General features: G+C 35.4%; 1 protein-coding gene across 1 annotated transcript; it reads left to right on the top strand.

Annotated features, from left to right (window-relative positions):
- The first annotated feature begins 931 nt into the window (after window positions 1-931).
- LOC117340914 (ABC transporter G family member 20-like) lies at window positions 932-24,249 on the top strand. Its single transcript, XM_033902697.1, has 21 exons — window positions 932-1,116; window positions 2,039-2,169; window positions 3,522-3,681; window positions 4,291-4,445; window positions 5,009-5,116; window positions 5,908-6,007; window positions 6,246-6,320; window positions 7,621-7,689; window positions 8,317-8,425; window positions 10,869-10,980; window positions 15,282-15,444; window positions 17,082-17,185; window positions 17,524-17,597; window positions 17,928-18,043; window positions 18,911-18,981; window positions 20,091-20,179; window positions 20,757-20,860; window positions 21,302-21,374; window positions 22,094-22,180; window positions 23,285-23,389; window positions 23,727-24,249. Exons 1-21 carry the CDS (start codon window positions 1,108-1,110, stop codon window positions 23,831-23,833), a joined length of 2,121 nt encoding a protein of 706 aa, XP_033758588.1. The 5' UTR covers window positions 932-1,107; the 3' UTR covers window positions 23,834-24,249.
- Window positions 24,250-24,631: the final 382 nt, after the last annotated feature.

Here is a 24,631-nt window from a genome sequence, read left to right as displayed (position 1 = left end):
TCAAAAACCTATTCACTAAGCAACCTCTCTGACTCGTCTAATCTCAAACCTGTGTCGTCTGCATACTGTGCATTCAGAATTGGTTTATTCTCAACATTGTTGCTTTAAATGTGGCTATTATTATTATTATTATTTTTTTTTTTTTGTAGCTAACATTTCACTACAAAATATGAAGACATATGGAGCTATTGGATCACCTTGACGACGGCCACGTTCAATATTTATTTGTTGAGATTACACTTACTACTTACTCCCCCTTCCCCCTCCCCCCTTCCCCATCCCCCTCCCCCCTACACACACACAGTGGAATTGTTTCTAAGTTATGATTGGGTTGGTAGATGGACGTTTTCTATTTTCTTTTATTTTCTTAGAATATGATATCAAAATAGACCAGATGGTAAGCTAGAATATTGTGGTACCTCGCTTAAAAAACAGCAACAACAACTTTCTATGATAACACAGAATGACAAAACAACCAATCTGGAGACCTTTTCATGAAAGTTTGTAAGTTTACGCTTACGATTATTATAACATACATGTACCATCTGCAGCTCAATATGTCTCCCTATGCGACTTTTACGTTTAGAATTGTAACTCACTATAGTGTAATTGAAGTTAAACTTAAAATGACAATGTAAAATGTTCAAACAATAAAATATTATTTGTAAATAGTTAACATATGTGTGACTCTTTAATACAGGGTTTAAAAACATACATATAAACACAGTATACATATATTTAGTCTCAAACAGTTTTAACAATAATACGCAAACATGCATGAATTAAATCACGTCATGGTGTTGTAGAGTAGATTATCATATGCATTTTTATTCAGGCTATTTTTATCTGAATTTTAACTAATAACCCGATACATATTATATATCAGAATTTCATAGGACATTTTACAGGCATGATTCTATAATGAATTCGGATATCAAAGACCGGGTCCGGCTTTAAACTTAGTTAGCTAAGTACCATTTCCTGTTGATACTTTCTGTTTGTTTTCTTTCTATGATCATGGACGGACGTTCAGTTTTCTTGCTCGAGTCTACAACTTAAACAGATCAGGTAGACAAAGCTGACTTAAACATCGATATTTTTACGACGATGATTCAGGTAAGTCACAAGAAACGGGGCTGCAAATGCACTGACAGAATTAAAATGTATCGTGTGTACACTGTTTCTTTTGCCGTCGGCTTATAAAGTTAAATGTACGTAATTATAAACAAATAACTGGCTAGAGAAAACCACGAGCTCGCGTGTAATACGCTCACTCGCCAGGAGGTGCCAATAGAATAACCAAAATCGGTTAAACAGTAAATTTGGCTATACATATTGACAGTCGCATTAATCGATACTACATGTACAAAATTTATGCTTTTTCACTTGGAAATATTAACTGAAAGCGTTGGCTACCTAGACTTGATGTTACGTAATACATGTATCCTACTGTAAGTATTGCATAATTTCTTCGTATTTTGCCATGTGCATTTTTCTTTTTTTTGATTTTTGCATCTTTATGATGTTTCATGACTTATAGAATGTTCCTTAAGCTTTGACAACCATTTTTTAAGTCACATTTATGCCAAATTATGGTAATTTTATCTATTTAGTAACAAAACTACACTGTCCCCCAGTTAACTTTGGCTTTTAAATTTATTTCACTGATATCAGAGGATCAGCCCAGAAGGCCGCCCGTAATCAGTATTATTTATACCTTTTTAGTTGCATATGTCCAAACAACTATATTTAACCAAATCGTGAACATGCTGGCCTTTTTTTAATTTACATGTAAATTCACTAGGCCCTGTACTATGTGCTACTGTAGTGGGATGCGACTAGATATAGGATGAACGCTGGCGACTAGGTACATTATTATCTGGCCCAATTGATAGAGCATCCGGCTAGTTTTCATACATGTAGGTCCCAGGTTCGAACCCCGGTCTGGGGAATGGGTCCTTTTTATGGAACCTGTTTTAAGTGTTTCTTTATTGTAGCAAAATCCCTGGATTATTATTATCATTTCTTCTACTTTCAGGTGATGGCTAGACAAGATGTGAGAGGGTCTGGAGAGAAAGCAGTCTGGGCGAGGGGGTTGTGTAAGCGGTATGGAAAAAAAGAAGACCCAGTTCTCCAAAACCTGTCCATGACTGTAAGGAGGGGCACGATGTAGGTGACGTATATCGATAATTGTCTCTGTTGTATGGTATCAAGTCAGTACTCAGTATGTTTGGAATTATCTCAATGTTTTTGTATCATTAGGAGCTGTTTATTGTAACCTGTACTAGTGATTTTTCAGCCTATTTTGGGAAAAAATAACCTTCCTGGAAATTGGGAAAATCTAAAGCGGAAAATGATATTTTTGGGAAAAATTGTAAATTTGAATTACAAATAAATTATTATATACATTAAAACAATAAACAAACAATTAAATGGAGATCACTTTGGTTTTATTTTTTCTATTTTGTTGTGACAGTGTTCACAAGGGTATGTGTCTGTCTTTTTTGTTTTTGAACAAGAGGTTCAGAGATCCGAGGTCCTCTGCGGACAAGTGTTCTGGTCCCTCAAAATTAATTCTCATCAAAATAGTGTTAAATACTGTCTCTGTTTATAACCCTGGTAAATACTAGCCGCAATATACCACTTAGCTAAAGAGATCTTCTCTTTAGCTCGATTGGTTGAGCGTAAGACAAGTAAGCCAGAGGTCCCGGGTTAGATCCCTAGCGGAGGCAGTGATTTGAATTTAATTAATCCTGGGCTCTGTTACATCTGTAATGATGAAGTCAGAGCTTAGTAAATTGCAAGTGACAAGAGCCATAGAGTGTCATTCTGGAGCCATCTGTTTTAGGAGCTGTTCATTATCATAACCTGTAACAAGTGTTAAATACAGACTCGGTGTTGATAAAGCAAAGCTTAGTAAATGAATTAACTAGAATCGTACAGTATCATTCTGGTAACGTTCTTGTCGGGTCTCGATTTCCAAAGATTGTAATTTATCTTGTTTTTTTTGTATCGGATGGGGCAGGTCAGTGTGACCTGTGTATAATTTATCTTGGTGCTTTTTTTGTATAGGATGGGGCAGGTCAGTGTGACTTGTGTATAATTTATCTTGGTGCTTTTTTTGTATAGGATGGGGCAGGTCAGTGTGACCTGTGTATAATTTATCTTGGTGTTTTTTTGTATAGGATGGGGCAGGTCAGTGTGACCTGTGTATAATTTATCTTGGTGTTTTTTGGTATGGGATGGGGCAGGTCAGTGTGACCTGTATTTAATGATTATTAAAAAATGGTATCTTGAGTCAACACTCAGTTGATCATGAGAGAACATGATTTTTCGACCAAAATGAAGAATTTTGATCATACAGTAAACTCCTGGGGTTGGATTCTGGGTTCTCGTCAGGAATGTGTTTTTCATCAGTCTTTTTTGCATTGCATGTTTATTCTGATAATTCATGATTTATTCAACCATTACACAGAGAAATAACAGCATTATGTTTACTGAGCTTCTGATGTCTATTACAGATATGGGTTACTAGGGCCGAGTGGATGTGGGAAGACAACCTTGTTGCGGTGTATTGTCGGCCGATTGTCTGTAGACAGTGGTAACCTGGTGGTTCTAGGGGAAAAGCCAGGGACACCTGGACATGGAATACCAGGAAGTTTAGTGGGGTACATGCCACAGGTAAATTATATTAATAACACTCTTGTTTATATGTATACCTACCTAAAAAAAATAAGAAATCAAAAAAATCTGTATGCAACCTGATAGCATGAGTCAACAGCAAAGATTTGTATACAAAGGATTTTATCTTGTAGTACAGAAACCTGGAATTATATTGATAAATCTCTTGTTTATATACCTACATGAAAAAAATGAAAAGATCTGTATGTAATCTGCTTTGCATGACTCGACATAAGAAATTTGGACACAAATGATTTTATTTTGTGGTTCAGAAACCTGGAATGTAAAATATTTAATATGAAACTACAAATCTATATACACTACCTTAATCTAGTTCTCTTTTAGACAATATATATTGAAAGGACACAGGTACAAACAAATTATTCTTTATCTATATAAAATATCACAGTTATTTTGAATACATGATGACCAGAGACCCTGAGAGTTTGTATAGCTTGTACTGTTGGCCAGCTAGGGTAATTGTGTGGGTTGAACTATGGATGAGTAGGATTGTTATGAAGACAGGGTTGCAAAGAAATTTTGTAATTTAAGTTTATTAATTTAAAAAAAAAAAAAAAAATTTAAAAGAGAATGATTTGTTTTTTACAGGAGATGGCCTTGTTCAACAAGATGACCATCAGAGAATCACTGTTCTACTTTGGCCGTATACATGGAATGACAAAACAACATATACATGAACGTATTATGTTCCTTCTACAATTTCTGACTCTTCCTGATCAGGGCAGAATAGTGGACACTCTCAGGTAGGTCAAAGTCCCGAGCTTCACAAAACATACAAACTTCTTTTCCTACAACAAAGAGGTATCTACCCCTACCACAGAGACTGCTAGTTGGCCAACATTATTGCGCAGACTGATTACAAGTTTCTCAAAACTGTTTTCTCGCCTTGTCATCAACATGTATAATTAGATTGATATTTAGTCTCACTTGGCTGTTTCCAGGAAATTTGTATTAAATTATTGATTCCCTTCATGTTCTCTGCTAGTTGTCCTACTTTCATACATTTTCTCTATTGACTCCAATATAATGTCCATGCTGGCCCCTAATTCTGTTCTCAATGATCACTCTTCTCATTCTTAGGCCTTTATTCTGTCTATTAGCCATGGTGATGGATACAAAATGTATTTAACAGAGATGAAAATGTTCAGCCGATTGGCTCATTTCAGCCTTTTTGAGAATATCAGTGTAATGTAAACTTGTAATTTTTCCCATTGAGAAGATTGAGTAATCTAATTTTCAGGCTTTTTGCCCTTAGTCCATTTTCATCTCTGATTTTAAAACTGGTTATAATTCCAAATATGTACAGTGGAGGACAGAAGAGACGTGTATCATTTGCTGTCGCACTTCTCCATGAACCAGAGCTTCTGATTCTAGATGAACCAACTGTAGGCGTTGATCCACTGCTACGTGAACGGTAACTATAGAAACAGTTGTTACAGAGAAGAAACTATAGAAAAAGTTGTTATAGAGACAGAAAATATAGAACAGTTGTTACAGAGACAGTAACTATAGAAACAGTTGTTACAGAGACAGTAACTGAAGAGACAGTTGTTACAGAGACAGTAACTATAGAAACAGTTGTTATAGAGACAGTAACTATATAGAAACATTTGTTACAGAAACAGTAACTACATAAACAGTTGTTATAGAGACAGTAACTATAGAAACAGTTGTTATAGAGACAGTAACTATAGCAACAGTTGTTACAGAGACAGTAACTATAGAAACAGTTGTTACAGAGACAGTAACTATAGAAACAGTTGTTACAGAGACAGTAACTACAGAAACAGTTGTTATAGAGACAGTAACTATAGAAACAGTTGTTACAGAGACAGTAACTATAGAAACAGTTGTTATAGAGACAGTAACTATAGAACAGTTGTTATAGAGACAGTAACTATAGAAACAGTTGTTACAGAGACAGTAACTATAGAAACAGTTGTTACAGAGACAGTAACTATAGAAACAGTTGTTACAGAGAAAGTAATTATAGAAACAGTTGTTAAAGAGACAGTTACTATATAAATAGTTGTTATAGAGACAAGAACTATATAAATAGTTGTTATAGAGACAGTAACTATAGAAACAGTTATATAGAGACAGTAACTATAGAGACAGTTATAGAAACAGTAACTATAGCAACAGTTGTTACAGAGACAGTAACTATAGAAACAGTTGTTTTAGAGACTATTTATCTATTTGTAGGATTTGGGAACATTTAGTGAAAATAGCGAGACAGGATGGTCTGAAAACAACAATCATCATCACAACCCACTATATAGAGGAAGCAAGGCAGGCCAATACGGTAAGAACTGGATATAATTATCCTGAGAATGGAAGTCTGAACAATGTCTTGAGTGTCGCAGATTTCCACTATTAACCATGAGGATTTTAATTAGAGATTTTTACCCTGCCAACATAAAATATGAACATGTTTCAAATAACTGCTACCTTTCTTCAGGTTACTGAAAATTCAATCGAACTTTATATTGTGTCATCATATAAATTGATTGTGTCTTGAACAGCTTTGTTTTATATCTCAGGTAGGATTGATGAGAGGTGGACGTTTGCTGGCAGAGGAGGAACCCAACATGTTGATCCAGAAACATCACATCAATGTAAGGAGAATCAGAAACAATTGAATGTCCTTAACCAGAAACAATGGAATGTCCTTAACCAGAAACAATGGAATGTCCTTAACCAGAAACAATAGAATATCCTAAACTAGAAACAATGAAAAGTTCTTAATCAGAAACAATGGAATGTCTCAACCAGAAACAATAGAATATTCCAAACTAGAAACATTGGAATATCCTTAACCAGAAACAATAGTAATGTCATTAACCAGAAACAATGAGAAATCCTAAATCAGAATCAATGAAATGTCCTAAATCTGAAACAATAGAATATCCTAAACTAGAAACATTGGAATATCCTTAATCAGAAACAATGAAAAGTTCTTAATCAGAAACAATGAAAATCCTAAATCAGAAACAATGAAAAGTTCTTAATCAGAAACAATGAAAATCCTTAATCAGAAACAAAGAAAAGTCCTAAATCTGAAATAATGGAATGTCCTTAACCAGAAACAATAGAATATCCTAAACTAGAAACATTGGAATATCCTTAATCAGAAACAATGAAAAGTTCTTAATCAGAAACAATGAAAATCCTAAATCAGAAACAATGAAAAGTTCTTAATCAGAAGCAATGAAAATCCTTAATCAGAAACAAAGAAAAGTCCTAAATCTGAAACAATGAAAAGTCCTAAACAAGAAAGAATGCAATGCCTAAAATCAGTGTTTTATTCATAATTTCATATTATCTGGTTTTCTGCCATCCATTTGGTTTCAACTTTTCCTCCTGAAAATATCTTTCCCAGTTCACCAGTTTTTTTTCTCAAAATGAGACAAAAAGGCCCTTTCCCAAACCAGTGAGAAAAAGCCATGACCAAGCACCATGTTCAATTGTATTAAGATCTTTTAGTGTCTTTCCATGAACCGAACTAACAAGCTGGTCAAGAAATATGCTGGAATGAATGGCCAACATATTTGTTTAAATAAGATCTAAACATTTGACATTCCTGCAATCGCAGATTCTATGGAGTTATATTGGATAAGAACTAATACAGAGTAAACAGGGAGTGAAATCGATTTCAACATTGATTTAGATCAACTTTAAATTTGACTTAAAATTATGTTCCATTCATTAACTGCATACTACACGTAATACAGGCTGATTGGGCCTTTGTTAACAGTTTTACTTGATAAAATAAATCATCCAAAAATAGTAAACTGAACATTAGAAAAGTTTTTGATGAATAATAACTAATATATTTATATCATAAGGATATAATTTTTTTGTCTGTGAGAATTTGTTCCCTCTTGTTAACATATACTAATTCCTCATATTTTCTAGAGTCTAGAAGCTGTGTTCCTGAAACTTTGTCAAAATGACAACATGGATGACAGTGAGGACAGGAGAAAAGTGAGTTTTCTTGATTGTTAATCCCTTTATCTTGGGATCCCTTGACAGTGTTAATTTTAAAACTTTTTATTTATAATTAAGATGCTGCTTTTCAAATTTTTTATTTATAATCAAGATGTTACTTTCAAATCTTTTATTTATCATAAAGATGTTAATTTTCAAACATTTATTTATCATCAAGATGTTTAATTTTCAAACGTTTATTAACTTTATTTATCATTAAGATGGTACATTGCAAACTGTTTATTTATCATTGAGATGTTGCTTTTCAAGTCTTTTATTTATCATCAAAAGGTTTAATTTCCAAACGTTTATTTGTCATTAATATGGTAATTTAACAATAAAAAATTCATTAAGATGTTTCTTTTTGAACACTTTATTTATCCTTAAGATGGTACATTTACTTTTCAAACTTTTCATCCATCATCAATATGTTACTTCATAAACATTTTTTAATCATTGAGATGTACTTTCTTTAAAAACTTTCCATTCATAAGCATCAACATATTACTTTTTAAATGTAAACATCTTATTTATCATTAAGATGTTACTTGTTAAACAAGTTTCAAATGACAGAGAAATTGTCACTCAAACATTAACACTTTCACATGCTTTTTTTCTGTTTAGGGTCATATGATACAGGGGAGGTCTGGAGTGGCAGGGGAGAGAACTCCACTTCTGGCCAGCAATATTGACGTTGTTGAAATCACAAACGATGTGCACACAGATGAGATATGTAGGTATACGTCTTTACAATATTGATCTTCACTGATATTTAGTGTCTGGTACTAGTATACAAGAGTCTGGGTAATTGTCTGTATGTCTCGACTAATACTTCAATGTGTCAAGTTCTGTGATAAAGGACACAAGCAACAGTTGTATTATCACCTTTCAATACAAATTGTAAATTGGAAACAGAAGACTCAAAATAAATTTATCTGCATCATACAGGTATTTTATCTTCTAGCACTCGTCAGTGATGCTAAGGGCCTAAAAATAGGTAGAAAGAAATTTCAACATACCCTGTTCATTTCAATGAATTGTATAGTGATATATCGGTACCAAACATCAGGTAGTTAACTTGTATGTTATAGACACTTAAATTTCTGCAGAGCAGTGGCTGTGCTTTCTAGTATATCAACAGGTGTATGAGTTATCTACAGTTGAACCTGGTTTTCACATATCAGTGATTTAAAATAAATTTGAGATTTCAAATTTTTCAAAGTAACTGAGTATATATATTATTTTACTTTGAGTTAAGTATAGTCTTTTACTAAGCAGATTTCATGAGATTGTTTCATATAGAAACAGTGATATTTTTATTTTCCCATTATAACAAGTTGGTAAAAGGATATGTAGCCAAGCAGTGTCCTTGTATGCTACCAACGTTATAAATTATCTAATTGTAGCTTATTACACATATCTTTTGTACATTATGTCATGTCTTAACCACCTGGGTCAAATCTAGGTCACTGTTACTTAAAATAGATTTCTGAAGTCCTCTTCCTACAGACTTCTGGCCGACAGCCAGAGCCCAATTCTGGTTTTGGTTTTCAATCTTCAATTTCAATAACAATTGGTTCATAGGTGTTTGTACGGATACCTAATAATGGAGGACTCTTGATTGGTCGAAATTAAGATATCGTCTGATTAAGGCGAAAATTATGTCAATTGCTATGGATTGATTTAACAATTTATAAATGGGTTGTGAGGGATGCTGAACATAGTGGTAAAAATGTTGGGGAGTTTGGGGGACATCTGTAATGGTCCCCATTAAAATCAGTACATGTTGTCACCAGAATAATCACCAGAATATCCTTGTTGTTTGTAAAGGAATACATTGGAACTTCGTTAACTCGAACTCGGATAACTCGAATACCCCGCTTAACTCGAAGTACCTCGCCGGTCCCGGCCGAATTCTCTCTTTATCTTAGTAAAAAAAAACTCGGAAAATTCGAATTCGGATAACTCGAAAAACTCGGATAATACGAAGTAAAAATTTGGTCCCAACAATAAAAATCCTACTTGAAAAGTATAATTTTCGTCGATCGGTGGCAAACGCCGACATTTTTTAAGAGCTTAATTCTGTTTGTAATACTGAACATATCGGCACTACTAACCTACATGCTATTATAAGTGTTTCATAAATCCATAAAAGAAATTGTCGGTTGAATCTTATAACAACAAGTCTTGGTGATAAAAAGTACTGCTTTACTTACATCAGGTAATTTCCCAAGGCGGTCGCCGATATCAGTACACACGATAGTCAACAACTCATCTACCCGTTCGCTCAAGCGGAACTAATCTCTGACACACCGGTAGATCTACCCGGCTGATGTTTTTACAGGTGTAGAAATGACACAGTCACCGGCGCCTATTAAATCTTTAAAACTGCTGAAACAATAGCGTAATTACTGCCGAGGTGTTCAGAGTACAACTTTTGTAACGGTCAGTGCTGTCTATTAAATCGGATAAAACGCCAACTCAGTTACAGTAACATTTTATACGCACATGCGCAGTCCAACTTCCGGTGCTAATACACATGGAAATGGCGTGGTTATCAATAAAAAGTAAGTAGGCCGATCAAACAGTATTTTATATATGTCCAATAAAAGGTAATGGTTCTGTTACGTTTTGTATGCAATCTGTGTTAAACTTAAACGGTTATTTGTTTTGACATTAATAACTTGTTATTTTGTCGAATTCCGTTTTATCGTTTACCTTTTGCAAACATGACTTGCACATCAGATCGTTATTGAAGTGACTAAGTGAAAGAAAATTTATCGTGACTGTATATCGGCAAAACTACACCAAATTACAAGTGACATAACGAAACATTACATATATATTTACATGTATTGACCAGTCTTCACACTAAACTGATGAGCGACAGAGCAAAGTTATAATGATTATATAATGTTGACAAATATTGACCAAACTTTTCACCAAAAGCGATAACTCGCTTAATTCGAACACTCGGATAACTCGAAGTTTTTTCGTGGTCCCGTCGACTTCGAGTTAACGAAAGTTCCACTGTATATCCTTGTTGTTTGTAGAGGAATATATCCTTGTTGTTTGTAAAGGAATATATCCTTGTTGTTTGTAAAGGGACACATCCTGTAAATGGGTGACTTGATAATGAATTTGAAATGAAAGATGAAGCTCTGTATTGTTAACAGATGAACAGATTATAGACAGTCAGTCATCCAGATGTAACTGTGGACTTCCTAGTGGTAAAAACATAGTCGCTCAGTTTCTGAAGAACCTAACACTGATGAAGCGGAATATAGGGTAAGTTTACATGACTATTTGTTGTTGAATCTTATTTAGAAGATTATGGTTCTGTTTTTGACACATTCTCAGACCTTTCTGTCATGTTCTCAGATGTCAATACTGTTTTGGAGGAAACATTGAAAAAAATGTGAAGAATTCTAATGTTTATATCTTCAAGATTTTCCAATTTGGCATTTACTTTTTTCTGTGTCTTTGCATCCAAGAAACACTGCAGTACAGACAAAGGCTGCACAATTGACATATAGTTGTATATTGTGTTGATCATGATCTAACAGTTAGTTTGAAAATCCCTTCCTGTATAATGTGTTAATTGTATTAATATTAAGTTTCCTGACCAGCTCCGGTATGTTGTGTTAATTGTATTAATATTTGGCCCCTGACCACCACCTGTATGTTGTGTTAATTGTATTAATATTTGGGGTCCTGACCACCCCCAGTATGTTGTGTTAATTGTATTGATATTTAGTCCCTGACCACCCCCAGTATGTTGTGTTAATTGTATTGATATTTAGTCCCTGACCACCCCCAGTATGCCGTGTTAATTGTATTAATATTTAGTCCCTGACCAGCTCCTGTATGTTGTGTTAATTGTGTTAATATTTGGTCCCTGACCACCCCCGGTATGTTGTGTTAATTGTATTGATATTTGGTCCCTGACCACCCCCAGTATGTTGTGTTAATTGTATTAATATTTGGTCCCTGATCACCCCCTGTATGTTGTGGTAATTGTATTAATATTTGGTCCCTGACCACCCCCAGTATGTTGTGTTAATTGTATTAATATTTGGTCCCTGACCACCCCCAGTATGCCGTGTTAATTGTATTAATATTTGGTCCCTGACCACCCCCAGTATGTTGTGTTAATTGTATTAATATTTGGTCCCTGACCACCCCCAGTATGCCGTGGTAATTGTATTAATATTTGGTCCTTGACCAGCTCCAGTATGTTGTATTAATTGTATTGATATTTAGTCCCTGACCACCCCCAGTATGCCGTGTTAATTGTATTAATATTTAGTCCCTGACCACCCCCAGTATGTTGTGTTAATTGTATTAATATTTGGTCCCTGACCACCCCCAGTATGCCGTGTTAATTGTATTAATATTTGGTCCCTGACCACCCCCAGTATGCCGTGTTAATTGTATTAATATTTGGTCCCTGACCACCTCCTGTTTGTTGTGTTAATTGTATTAATATCTGGTCCCTGACCGCCCCCAGTATGTTGTGTTAATTATATTAATATTTGGTCCCTGACCAGCTCCTGTATTTTGTGTTAATTGTATTAATATTTGGTCCCTGACCGCCCCCAGTATGTTGTGTTAATTGTATTAATATTTGGTCCCTGACCAGCTCCTGTATTTTGTGTTAATTGTATTAATATTTGGTCCCTGACCACCCCCAGTATGCCGTGTTAATTGTATTAATATTTGGTCCCTGACCAGCTCCTGTATGTTGTGTTAATTGTGTTAATATTTGGTCCCCGATCATCCCCAGTATGTTGTGTTAATTGTGTTAATATTTGGTCCCTGACCGCCCCCAGTATGTTGTGTTAATTGTATTAATATTTTGTCCCTGACCACCCCCAGTATGTTGTGTTAATTGTGTTAATATTTGGTCCCTGACCGCCCCCAGTATGTTGTGTTAATTGTGTTAATATTTGGTCCCTGACCACCCCCAGTATGTTGTGGTAATTGTATCAATATTTGGTCCCTGACCACCCCCAGTATGTTGTGTTAATTGTGTTAATATTTGGTCCCTGACCGCCCCCAGTATGTTGTGTTAATTGTATTAATATTTGGTCCCTGACCACCCCCAGTATGTTGTGTTAATTGTGTTAATATTTGGTCCCTGACCACCCCCAGTATGTTGTGGTAATTGTATCAATATTTGGTCCCTGACCACCCCCAGTATGTTGTGTTAATTGTATTAATATTTGGTCCCTGACCACCCCCAGTATGTTGTGGTAATTGTATCAATATTTGGTCCCTGACCACCCCCAGTATGTTGTGTTAATTGTATTAATATTTGGTCCCTGATCACCCCCAGTATGTTGTGTTAATTGTATCAATATTTGGTCCCTGACCACCCCCAGTATGTTGTGGTAATTGTATTAATATTTGGTCCCTGACCACCCCCAGTATGTTGTGTTAATTGTATTAATATTTGGTCCCTGACCACCCCCAGTATGTTGTGTTAATTGTGTTAATATTTGGTCCCTGACCACCCCCGGTATGTTGTGTTAATTGTATTGATATTTAGTCCCTGACCACCCCCAGTATGCCGTGTTAATTGTATTAATATTTTGTCCCTGACCACCCCCTGTATGTTGTGTTAATTGTATTAATATTTGGTCCCTGACCACCCCCAGTATGTTGTGTTAATTGTATTAATATTTAGTCCCTGATCACCCCCAGTATGTTGTGTTAATTGTGTTAATATTTGGTCCCTGACCACCCCCAGTATGTTGTGTTAATTGTATTAATATTTTGTCCCTGACCACCCCCTGTATGTTGTGTTAATTGTATTAATATTTGGTCCCTGACCGCCCCCAGTATGTTGTGTTAATTGTATTAATATTTGGTCCCTGACCACCCCCAGTATGTTGTGTTAATTGTATTAATATTTGGTCCCTGACCACACCAAGTATGTTGTGTTAATTGTATTAATATTTAGTCCCTGACCACCCCCAGTATGTTGTGTTAATTGTATTAATATTTGGTCCCTGACCACACCCAGTATGTTGTGTTAATTGTATTAATATTTGGTCCCTGACCACACCCAGTATGTTGTGTTAATTGTATTAATATTTGGTCCCTGACCACCCCCAGTATGTTGTGTTAATTGTATTAATATTTGGTCCTTGACCACCCCCAGTAAGTTGTGTTAATTGTATCAATATTTGGTCCCTGACCACCCCCTGTATGTTGTGTTAATTGTATTAATATTTGGTCCCTGACCACACCCAGTATGTTGTGTTAATTGTATTAATATTTGGTCCCTGACCACACCCAGTATGTTGTGTTAATTGTATTAATATTTGGTCCCTGACCACACCCAGTATGTTGTGTTAATTGTATTAATATTTGGTCCCTGACCACCCCCAGTATGTTGTGTTAATTGTATTAATATTTGGTCCTTGACCACCCCCAGTAAGTTGTGTTAATTGTATCAATATTTGGTCCCTGACCACCCCCTGTATGTTGTATTAATTGTATTAATATTTGGTCCCTGACCACACCCAGTATGTTGTGTTGATTATCAGCTCACCGGTTACTAATGCTGTCACCCCGGTGTCCGCGTCGGCGTCAGCGTCCCACCCCAAAACTTTAAAGTTTTTGGAGTAAGTTTTTGGAAAGTCCAAAAGTATACACCTCAGGCCCTTCTAAGTTGGTTTATGCATTCATTAGAGGTCTAGGAGTGATGTTATGACAAAATTATGCAGAAAAAAAATGTGACTTTTTCGCATTTTACCATTTAGTGGACTTAACTTTTTTTGGCACCAAAACCCACTTTAAAGTTTTTGGAGTAAGTTTTTTGAAAGCTTGTAAGTCCAAAAGTATACACCTGAGGCCCTTCTAAGTTGGTTTATTTATGCATTCATTAGAGGTCTAGAAGTGATGTTATGGCAAAATCATGCAGAAAAAAAATGTGATTTTTTCGCATTTTACCATTTTTTTGGACTTAACTTTTTTGGCACGAAAACCCACTTCAAAGTTTTTGGAGTAAGTTTTTTGAAAGCTTGTAAGTCCAAAAGTATACACCTCATGCCCTTCTAAATTGGTTTATACATTCATGAGGGGTCTAGAAGTGATGGTATGGCAAAATCATGCAGAAAAAAAATGTGATTTTTTTGCATTTTACCATTTTGTGAACTTTTTTTCACCAAAACTCACTTTAAAGTTTTGGGGTTAAGTCCAAAGTATACACCTATCACCCTTCTAAATTGGTTTATACATTCATTAGAGATCCAGGAGTGATGCTGTGGCAAATCATGCAGAAAAGAATGGCATTCTGGCATTTACTATTTAGTGGACTTACTTTTTTTGACACAAAAACTTACTTTAAAGATTTTGGGGGTTAGTTTTGAAAAGCTTGTAAGTCCACACCCTTCTTATTTGGTTTATACATCCATTAGAGGTCTAGGAGCGATATTATGTGACACACAATTTCAAAGGGACATGCTTATACATACATAAAAAATGAATGCATAGTGTGATTGCTGCCGCCGGTGAGCTTTCGCAATCATTGATTGCACTTGTTTTAATATTTGGTTTCCTAACCAATTCTTGTGTTACAGCTTTCTCCTGTTCGAGTTCATACTTCCGTCCATCCAGATCATCCTGTTCTGTTTATGTATCGGAGGAGATCCTTACAACCTCAAAGTGGCCATCTTTAACAACGAGACAACAGGATTGAGCAACCTATTTATACAATCTCTCGACAATAACACCATTGATAAGGTAAGTTTTCAATACAAATCAGATTTAATTTAAGATGAACCAGAAGTTATTTATTTGATGTTATGGAGTTTTATCACAAAACAAACCGGGTATAATGCCATCATAAATTGCTTCGCTCAATGCCAATTGTTAGTTTGAAAACAAAGCTGGCGTACATACTATCTCCTTAACCCCGGAACAGAATTATTTGATGATGAGGTTGGGGTAATATACTAGCGGTAAATATAGAGATGTCGTCTAATCTCAATTGAATTTCACAGAGAGCTACCACCGTGCACTGTGAAAATGTTCTTCGGTTAAAATTTAGTCGGCCATGACTCTGCTTGATGCTGTATGTTTTCAACAATTTTTTAAAGAAAGCATGCATTCAGGGTACTCTTGCACCATATGTGCTGGTAAATCATTACAAATCGAACATTGGAACAATACAGATCAGTTACACAATATTCCGAAGCGAGTGTACAGCAGAATGCAGGTTTAGGAAGCGCGTTGACATCCCATGAAACATCGCTACACCCACACAGGCCCTTATTTGGGAGTGGATTAATATCCCTCAAAGGCAAAAAACACCTTGATGGGTCGAATGTTGAGGAGAGTAGTAGCAGCGACTGAAGCTAGGGATGGGCCCACACGCTACTGATTTGAATCGGGAAACCGTATAGGGTGCCCTTGTTTTAACGGTATTCACGCAAACACCGTCAACAAAAATCATCAAAATATATTAATTAATTGTGAATTAACCGAGAAACCCACACCATAAATACATCATCAAAAATCATGTAAAATGATAACTATCGAAAATACACTTTTTTTTAAATTTGTTTTTGATAGTATATGTCTATGTGAGCCTCCGCTCACAAAGCTATTGTTAGTCCCATATTGGGGAAACCGAGGTCACAATTTCATACATTGTTCCTGCCAAGCTGTTTTGTGAGCATGTACCGACACAGCTTCGCAAAATTCTAGCAGCTTCATTCCTTGAGGGATTTTGATCAAACTTCACACAATGATACAAGATCGTTAACATCACTGTTACCTCATTGTATCTTAATGAGGGGCAGGCAGGGTATATATTTTGCTTTAGCATTAATCAGTATAGTTGATTGGTTTGATGTATAACTTTTCACTTGATACAGACTACATAATGTTTGTACTAGTGTTTAGAGTATTTGCTGTGTCATGAATTCATCGGCAATAAGATGTGAAAGAAAAAAAATAGATAAAAAATATGTCAGTACTTAAAGTTTTTGCTTGCTATATAAAACAAATTCATTAATCTTATGTACAATAATGTAGGCTACCAAATCAAGTTTTTTATCCCTGCAAATGAAATCCTCCAATTTATGTATTTCTATTGATAAGTTTTGTTTGAAAACCTTCCAGGAGTTTCCCACACGAAAACAACGTGCATTATGTTTGTTACTTGAACATATTTACAGATGTAGGCCCGGGCTGAGTCACTGATCTCGTAATTGAGGGCATCACGATATTTTTTGTTGTTGCATTTGAAAATTCATACGAGGATACATTTCCTTTTGCTTCAATTCTTCAACTTAGTTATTTCATAGAATTCCAAGGGTTGTTTTATAAAAGCCAACTTCTGTTCCTTCGATTGTCTGTTTACCGAATGTACACAGGTGATGTTCAGTGACTTGAAGTCGGCTCGAGATTGTGTGGAGAAAGGTGAAGCCTGGGGCCTGATGACCATAGGAGAAAACTTCACTCAAGACCTTATCACACGGTAAGGATGAGTACTTGGAACTGAGGATTCATTTAAATTTGTCTCACTAAACCTTAAGCATGTCCGGTTTTATTTAGAAATGAGTCTCCTTTTAGTTTTTCCTTTACTAATCTCGATGAAGAATCAGGATATATATCGATAGAAAAATTGTTAGAAAAGTATAACTGTTTTATTTGCACTGATGAGATGGTTAGTCAAACACTAGGGAAATGATATCTATGGCTTGAGACAACTGGTATTATAGGAAATGGTTTATGGTTCTTGTCCTTAATGTTCAACCGTAATGGTCAGATATTAGAAACAGTTTATCTTTTTTATAAGAAAATATTTACTTACAGGTTCAGTCATAGTTCGTCCGTGAGTAACGCCACACTGGACGGGGGAACAGTCAAACTGTACCTAGATATGACTAGTGAGTATTAATCTTATAGTATCGTCTTCATTTTGATCAAATTTACAGATCATTTCAGAAAAGGTTGAATCGTCTTTATTTCAATCAATTTTACAGATCATTTCAGAAAATGTTGAATACAAAGTAGTCTTCATTTTGATCAAAATTACAGATCGTTTCAGAAAATGTTGATTAGTCTTCATTCCAGTCAATTTAACAGATCATTTAAGAAAATGTGTAATAGTCTTTATTTCAATAAAATTTACAGATCATTTCAGAAAATGTTGAATAAAAACTTGACCGTATATTACAGTGATTTGTGTTACATCAATCACCATCCCTCCATTTTAGATCAGCAAATAGCAGTGAGTCTCCAGGAGAAGGTTTCCCTAGCGTTCGAGAAGTTTTCCCGATTATTATTGACCACGTTAGGCCAGAACCCTGATATAGCGCAGCTGCCTGTTAAGGTAAAAACAGTGTTTTTTTCTCTCATGTTCTCAACATTTTAACATTAGTGGCAGATTTTTTTATTTTTTTTTATTTCCCAAAAAAATAGTAGTGGCAGATTTCTTCTTGCCAAAATAATTATTTAATGTTTTACAAATTAGGCCGAAGCATTCAATTAATTTCAAAAACATTGTAATGGGCATCAGTCTTGTCAACTAGTTGTGATTTTCTACGACCAATTTTTGTAATTTCTATATGTTTTGCTACCAGTTATTTGCACTGTAATGAAATTACCAGAAAAAATTATGCTTGCGCTGTGCAGGCCAAACACTTTTGAAGTTAACAAAATGAAACTGTATATTTAAACATATCTTTATGTTTACCACGGTCGTTTGTATTGGTAATTTAAGTTATATTTCGCTAAAAAAACAAAAGTGGTTGAGTCCCCGATAAGTACTCTTACGTCGTGTTGGGGAGTCTGTCATACACTCATTAATAATGATACAATGATAATGTGATTTTTTTCAGAAGCTAAATAATATCAATATTACATTATGATAAAGAAAATTGAACAAAAAAAAAATGAAAATACAATATACATATATTGGGTTAACATTTGTGGCACAAACTCAACATAATTAGTCTCGCATGTACCTGTTATTTGATATGCTTTTCAGATTAAAAAAAATGTGTCCTTTTGCTAAATTTGGCAATTTAGGCCTATAAACAGTGATCTTTGATTGAGGTCTCCTCATGTTAGTATCGCGTTAATATCTCCCTGGTCGGAGGGTATAATGGCTTTACAAATATATGTATTGTTGTTGTTTTTTTTACAAAAATAATCATATTTCAGAGGATGTACCTGATCCTGTTAATTGCTCTTTCAGCTGGAAAAACCAATATATGGCACCCTAGACCCCAGCTTCACAAACTTTATGGCACCTGGCATCATTCTGAGGTAAAATGTCCTTCCTCAGCTAAATTATTTTGCTGTTTACTGAATCATTCAATTGTATTATAGGCAATATATACATGTACGCCCACTTCATTATAGAAAGTAACATGATTCACATAGTTTTGTTTCCAGTAATGAAGTAAACAGAAATATATCTGCAAAAGCCTTTTACAATGTTGAATTGGCAGATCAGCCCATATCATGAGCTGCCTTTCAAGATACAGAAGCTTTTCACGTGTATCTATCGTGGAAAACCTATCCTCAAAATATTTAAACTGCAATGAAATCACTTTCGGATAATTATCATTAATAAAAAAAATGGTGTTGTTTGTTACATAATACTTTAGATGCGAGGCTGTTGATTTGAAACTCAATAATGAGAACGTCATGGAAAACATGCGTCTGGTTATTTAATGGACTTTTATAAACAGCTGTAACATAATATGTTGCATAATGCGCGGATCTATGAGACCCTACTGCAGGTGTATGCGCATTTTCGAATGGTACCAGTGGTCTCTCTGTAGATATGTTATGGGGGTGACAATTTCTCTAGATATGTCATGTTGTGTGGCAATTTCTGTATAAATGGCATGCTGTGTGGCGATTTCTGTATATATTTCATGTTGAGTGGCGACAATTTTACTTCATTCAATTGTCATTGAAATGATACTGGTTACTGCGACATTCATGAAGTCCTATATATGGCAATAATGATTGATAAAAGCTTATTACTTTGTTAACAGCACTTGGTTAACAAACACTTGCTTATTCATTTCCCTATCGGTGTTTTCAATTCCGTTCAAAATGTGACGCAAGATAATAATTTTAAGGGCCATAAATACCATCATTACATTTTCTATAGTTTCCTGTCCGCAGAAGAGTCAAGTGTGACTTGCATTGTTTCTATACATTTCTTTGATTTCAGGTTCGAATTCATTTCCTAGTGATCTAACCTGAAACGAAACATTCTAAGTTACATAGTGCAGGACAAATGTAAACATTGTTATACTTCCTCTGGTAAAATCATCACTGTGGTACCTTTATCACGTGACACATAACATAAATGTTTATATAGTAAATGTTTCGTGATTGTTTCGTTTTTGTGATTTCAGTATCACATTTTTCATGGCCACGGGCTTGACGACCCTGGCCTTTGTGGTTGAAAAGAAAGAGGGCCTGCTGGAAAGGAGTATTGTCTCAGGTACTCGGATAATATTTTACTAAGAACTGTATTGTTTCAGGTACTCAGATATTCTTTTACTCTTGTTTACATTACCAGGTCAATTCAATATTCTAGGCTGTGTGCCCATTATCATGACTCCCGTTACAAATTTTGACTATGGACAACACTATGTTACAATGGTACATGTTGATGGCAACCACGGGACAGTTAGTGGTCGACTTCATGATCTTATTGGAAATATTCTGTTTCCTTTTCGATGTGAAATTAAACGTGTATGATGCTTGTTCATATGCCGAATGGCTCCTATGCCACTTTCTGTAGTTGACATTTTGATCATTATACATAATACGGATTTTACTTTGATTTTCACGGCGAGTGTCGTCAATGAAAACGAAGACGCCTTCCTTCCAAAACCACTGGTCTTAACATTTTGTACTTTTCAAGGGTCGCCATGCAAATAGATATATGTTTTGTTCATAGCTTGCGTCTTGTTATCGATGTCGAGTTTGATTTACAAAATTATGTTTTCTTTACTATGAAGTCGTTATTTTCTGTTGTTCTTATTCCAAATGTTTTCTATTGTTCTCGTGGACAGGAATGACTCCGTTTGAGATTATGCTGGCCCACGTGTGGACACAACTGTTGGTAATGATGGTACAAGTTGGCCTCCTCCTCATGTTTGCTCTGCTGGTTTTTCATGTATGTCACACCAAAATAACTCTTCTTAATTAAAATCAAAATCTTCCGAAACAAACTTTTAAAACATGTTATTAGATGATTCATTATTTTTCATGGTTTTTGTTTCAAAAACTAAATTGAATAATAAAGGATTTTACACATTTTAACTTAACAGACAAGAACAAGTTGTACTGGTTTCTATAGAAAGTGTCGATATAACAAATAGTTAAATGAAAGTTAAGCAAATACAGAAACGATAAAACTGAGAACAAATAGAGATCAAAAGAGGGACGTAAAGGATGCCAAAATTCCTCTTCAATAAGTTATTTTTAAAGACGACAAATGAATGTTTTGGAGGTAATAACCATTTCTCCGTATCTGCATTTTGTTATGGTAGATAATATCTTTTGAAAATAAAGTAATAGACTTCATCAAATATGCTTTTTTAAACAAACATTTCAGGTGCCGTACAAGGGCCCTCTAATCTGGGTCATCATACTGGTGTTGTTACAGGGTTTCTGCGGCATGACCCTAGGTAGGTTTATCATACATTAGTCTCTTAATATATACACAGTTGCTTTTTTTCTAGAAATATATATGGACATTATTTTAGGCAAGACAGGGTGAGCTTGAGTTGTTACGTCGGCGTATAGACGCTAGCGTTGGTTACTAGACGTTAGGGTTTTGGTGAAAGCGTTGGAAGGCGTCGTGAAACTCTTTATAATTGCTGTAAGGTTATAATATTTAGTTTTGGAGTTGTTTGGGTTAACTGTTGCTATCCGGTGTCAAAAGATTTTTTTATTTAATTTTTAGGTAAAAGTCTATTTTGCAAATAAACTGGGTTTAGACAAATTTCGTGCTTGTGTGAAATGCATCCGCAAGCTCTTTTGAACGTGGTTGTGCTAGGGTTCTAATATTTTGCTTTCTGGGTTAATGTGTGGGTTAATGTGTGGGTTTACTATCATTTCCCGGAATCAAACATATTTCATAATAATGATGATTCCAATGCTTATTACAGTGCAAAACAAATTGAAACGATGTATATTTGACCTTTGAATATTGCAATATCTTTTATTAAAATATCGGTTTATTACAATCATGATTCCAGATGGCGAACTCACCCTCTGAGTTGTAGTGATATTTTTATCTATGATAGTTCTGTAGTTTTGAAGATAAAATGTAATAATATGCTACATATGTATTTTTGAAACTTTTATAGAATGTGAAGAAATTAAATAACTCTCTGTACTGTAGGCATAATAATTTCGGTGTTGTGTGAGGAGGAAAGTTCTGCCATACAGCTAGCCCTGGGATCGGTGTACCCCATGTTGTTAATGAGTGGTAAGTACAGACACAGCCGGCTATGGGTTCGATGTACCCCATTTTGTTAACGAGAGGTAGATACTGACGTAGTCGGTCATGGGGTGGTGAGCCCCTTATTGTTGACGAGAGGTAAATAACGACACAGTCGGCCATGGGTTTGGTAAATCCCATGTGTTAACGAGAGGTGGATACTGACACAGTCGGCCTTCGGGTCGGTGGACCTGATATTAACGAGAAATAAATACTGACACAGTCGGCCATCGGGTTGGTGAACCTGATATTAGCGAGAAATAAATACTGACACAGTCGGCCATCGGGTTGGTGAACCTGATGTTAGCGAGAATTAAATACTGACACAGTCGGCCATGGGGTTAGTTGATGCCATGTTGTTGACGAAAGTTAGATACTGACACAGTCGGCCATGGGGTTGGTGAACCTAATGTTAACGAGAAATAAATACTGACACAGTCGGCCATGGGATTAGTTAATCCCATGTTGTTGACGAGAGTTAGATACTGACACAGTCGGTCATGGGGTTGGTGAACCTAATGTTAACGAGAAATAAATACTGACACAGTCGGCCATGGGGTTGGTGGACCTGATGGTAGCGAGAAATAAATACTTACACAGTCGGCTATAGGGTTGGTGAACCTAATGTTAGCGAGAAATAAATACTGACACAGTCGGCCATGGGGTTGGTTAACCCTGCGTTGTTAACGAGAAATAATTACTAACACAGTCGGCCATGGGGTTGGTTAACCCCACGTTAATAACGAGAAATACATGTTGTTAATAATAAGTGGTAACTCGTTGCTCTAAACATCTGTAACATCCGGAATACTGCGAAGAATTGAAAATCTAAAAATATTGATAGAATAAATTGAAATAAAAAACCAAACCAACATTCCAGTTAGGAACTGATGGCAAGGCTTGATAACCTTGTATATGGACAAACAATGTATGTATTGTATATTTGGTTACAAAGTGTGACGACCTCAGATGTGAAAGTGTAATTATGTGAATCGTAGCTAGGCATGGTGATGTTTTATGTAAGTATGATATTACACCATTGCTAGGTAGGTTGTGATGAATGAATTTACTGAGACATTTACCGATCTATAGGTATTATCTGGCCTGTGGAAGCCATGCCTCAATGGCTGCGATACATCAGTATATGTCTTCCAATGACCTACGGAGGCGATGCCATGCGTGCCATACTTAGTCGAGGTATGTATATAAGATGTATACGTGACACTCAAAGATATTAAAAGTTTAAATACATCAGTTTATTTTAGAAATAAAATTTTCATACACAGCGAAACATTTATACCAAATTTAATACCTGAGGAAATATTTTCCCGTGTATACCAGAGACATATGATGGTTATATAGGTATCTGTTATATGCTTATGTCACATATTTGCAATACCGCTTATTCCAGCATTTAAAATATCATACTTTTTAGTCCATTCCCATACAACCGATCTCTTTTACATTTCCCATTGGATTTATATTTCATTCATATACTGGTAAAGGCTCATAACGGCGTTTGTGTTGTTTATAGGGTGGACCTTGACAAATTTGGCTGTCTGGCGTGGATACCTTGTGACTCTCGGCTGGGGATTCGGCTTGTTAGCACTTGGAGGTTTTATCCTAAGACTTAAACAATAGTTTGTGACAAAGATGGAAATTGTTGTTTAAACTCAAACTATGCCATTGGTTTTATTCCAAGTGGAAATAATTTGTATCTGACGTCAGTATGAGACTGACAGTAGAATGAATATTGTATAAAACTAATTCCCAATGACAAGAGGAAATAGTTTATGACATTAGTTTCCCTCGTCTAGAAGAATAGGTTTGTTGAAAGAATTATCTCGGATAAGAGGAAATACTTGGTAAGAAAATTCCACCCCACGGAGTTGTATTTGAAAGCATCCCTCCGTTTGACATTAATACTCATTGTTATCTACCAAACATAATTCTTGTTATTAATGAAGCTCTTTTTCGCCTAAAAGGAAGTTATACCAAGATGACCATGCTAATGTGTCGGTATAGGTTTCTATCTGCTATCTTGCCAAACAAGCTAACAAAAAACAAATACAACGACGTTTCTGATTGGTCAGATTTTCCGGAACCGTTTTCAACGAAATCAATCGGACCGTTAAGTTTGTTTGATGAATATTTCATGAAAGACCACACGTTATGTGGAATGCCTTCATACGATATGTCAGAGCTATGAAAAGACGGATCACATTGGTACAGAGGATGCTTGACCAGCGGAGATGGTTGGTTATATCCGAATTACGTCGGGGAAAGTCTGTAACCAGCATAACTTGGTATGACGTCTTTTTCTTTAAAGGAAGTTAAGCTCTATCATATATCAACATTCTACACTTTCTGTTGTTTTAAGTTGTTTCCTGTGTTTGCCAAACTTTATGTTGATTTAAATTTTTAACAAGTTTCATATGA

This window comes from Pecten maximus, chromosome 13 (assembly GCF_902652985.1).
Source record: "Pecten maximus chromosome 13, xPecMax1.1, whole genome shotgun sequence".
Classification (NCBI taxonomy): Eukaryota; Metazoa; Mollusca; class Bivalvia; order Pectinida; family Pectinidae; genus Pecten; species Pecten maximus.
This window is presented reverse-complemented; position numbering and strand designations above follow the sequence as displayed.

Excerpts from the sequence above, each read along its gene's own strand:
- LOC117340914 (XM_033902697.1), top strand. Across the intron at positions 7,690-8,316 it reads ACAGTGAGGACAGGAGAAAA|GGTCATATGATACAGGGGAG; the intron begins GTGAGTTTTCTT and ends TTTTCTGTTTAG. Across the intron at positions 18,982-20,090 it reads GCACCTGGCATCATTCTGAG|TATCACATTTTTCATGGCCA; the intron begins GTAAAATGTCCT and ends TTGTGATTTCAG.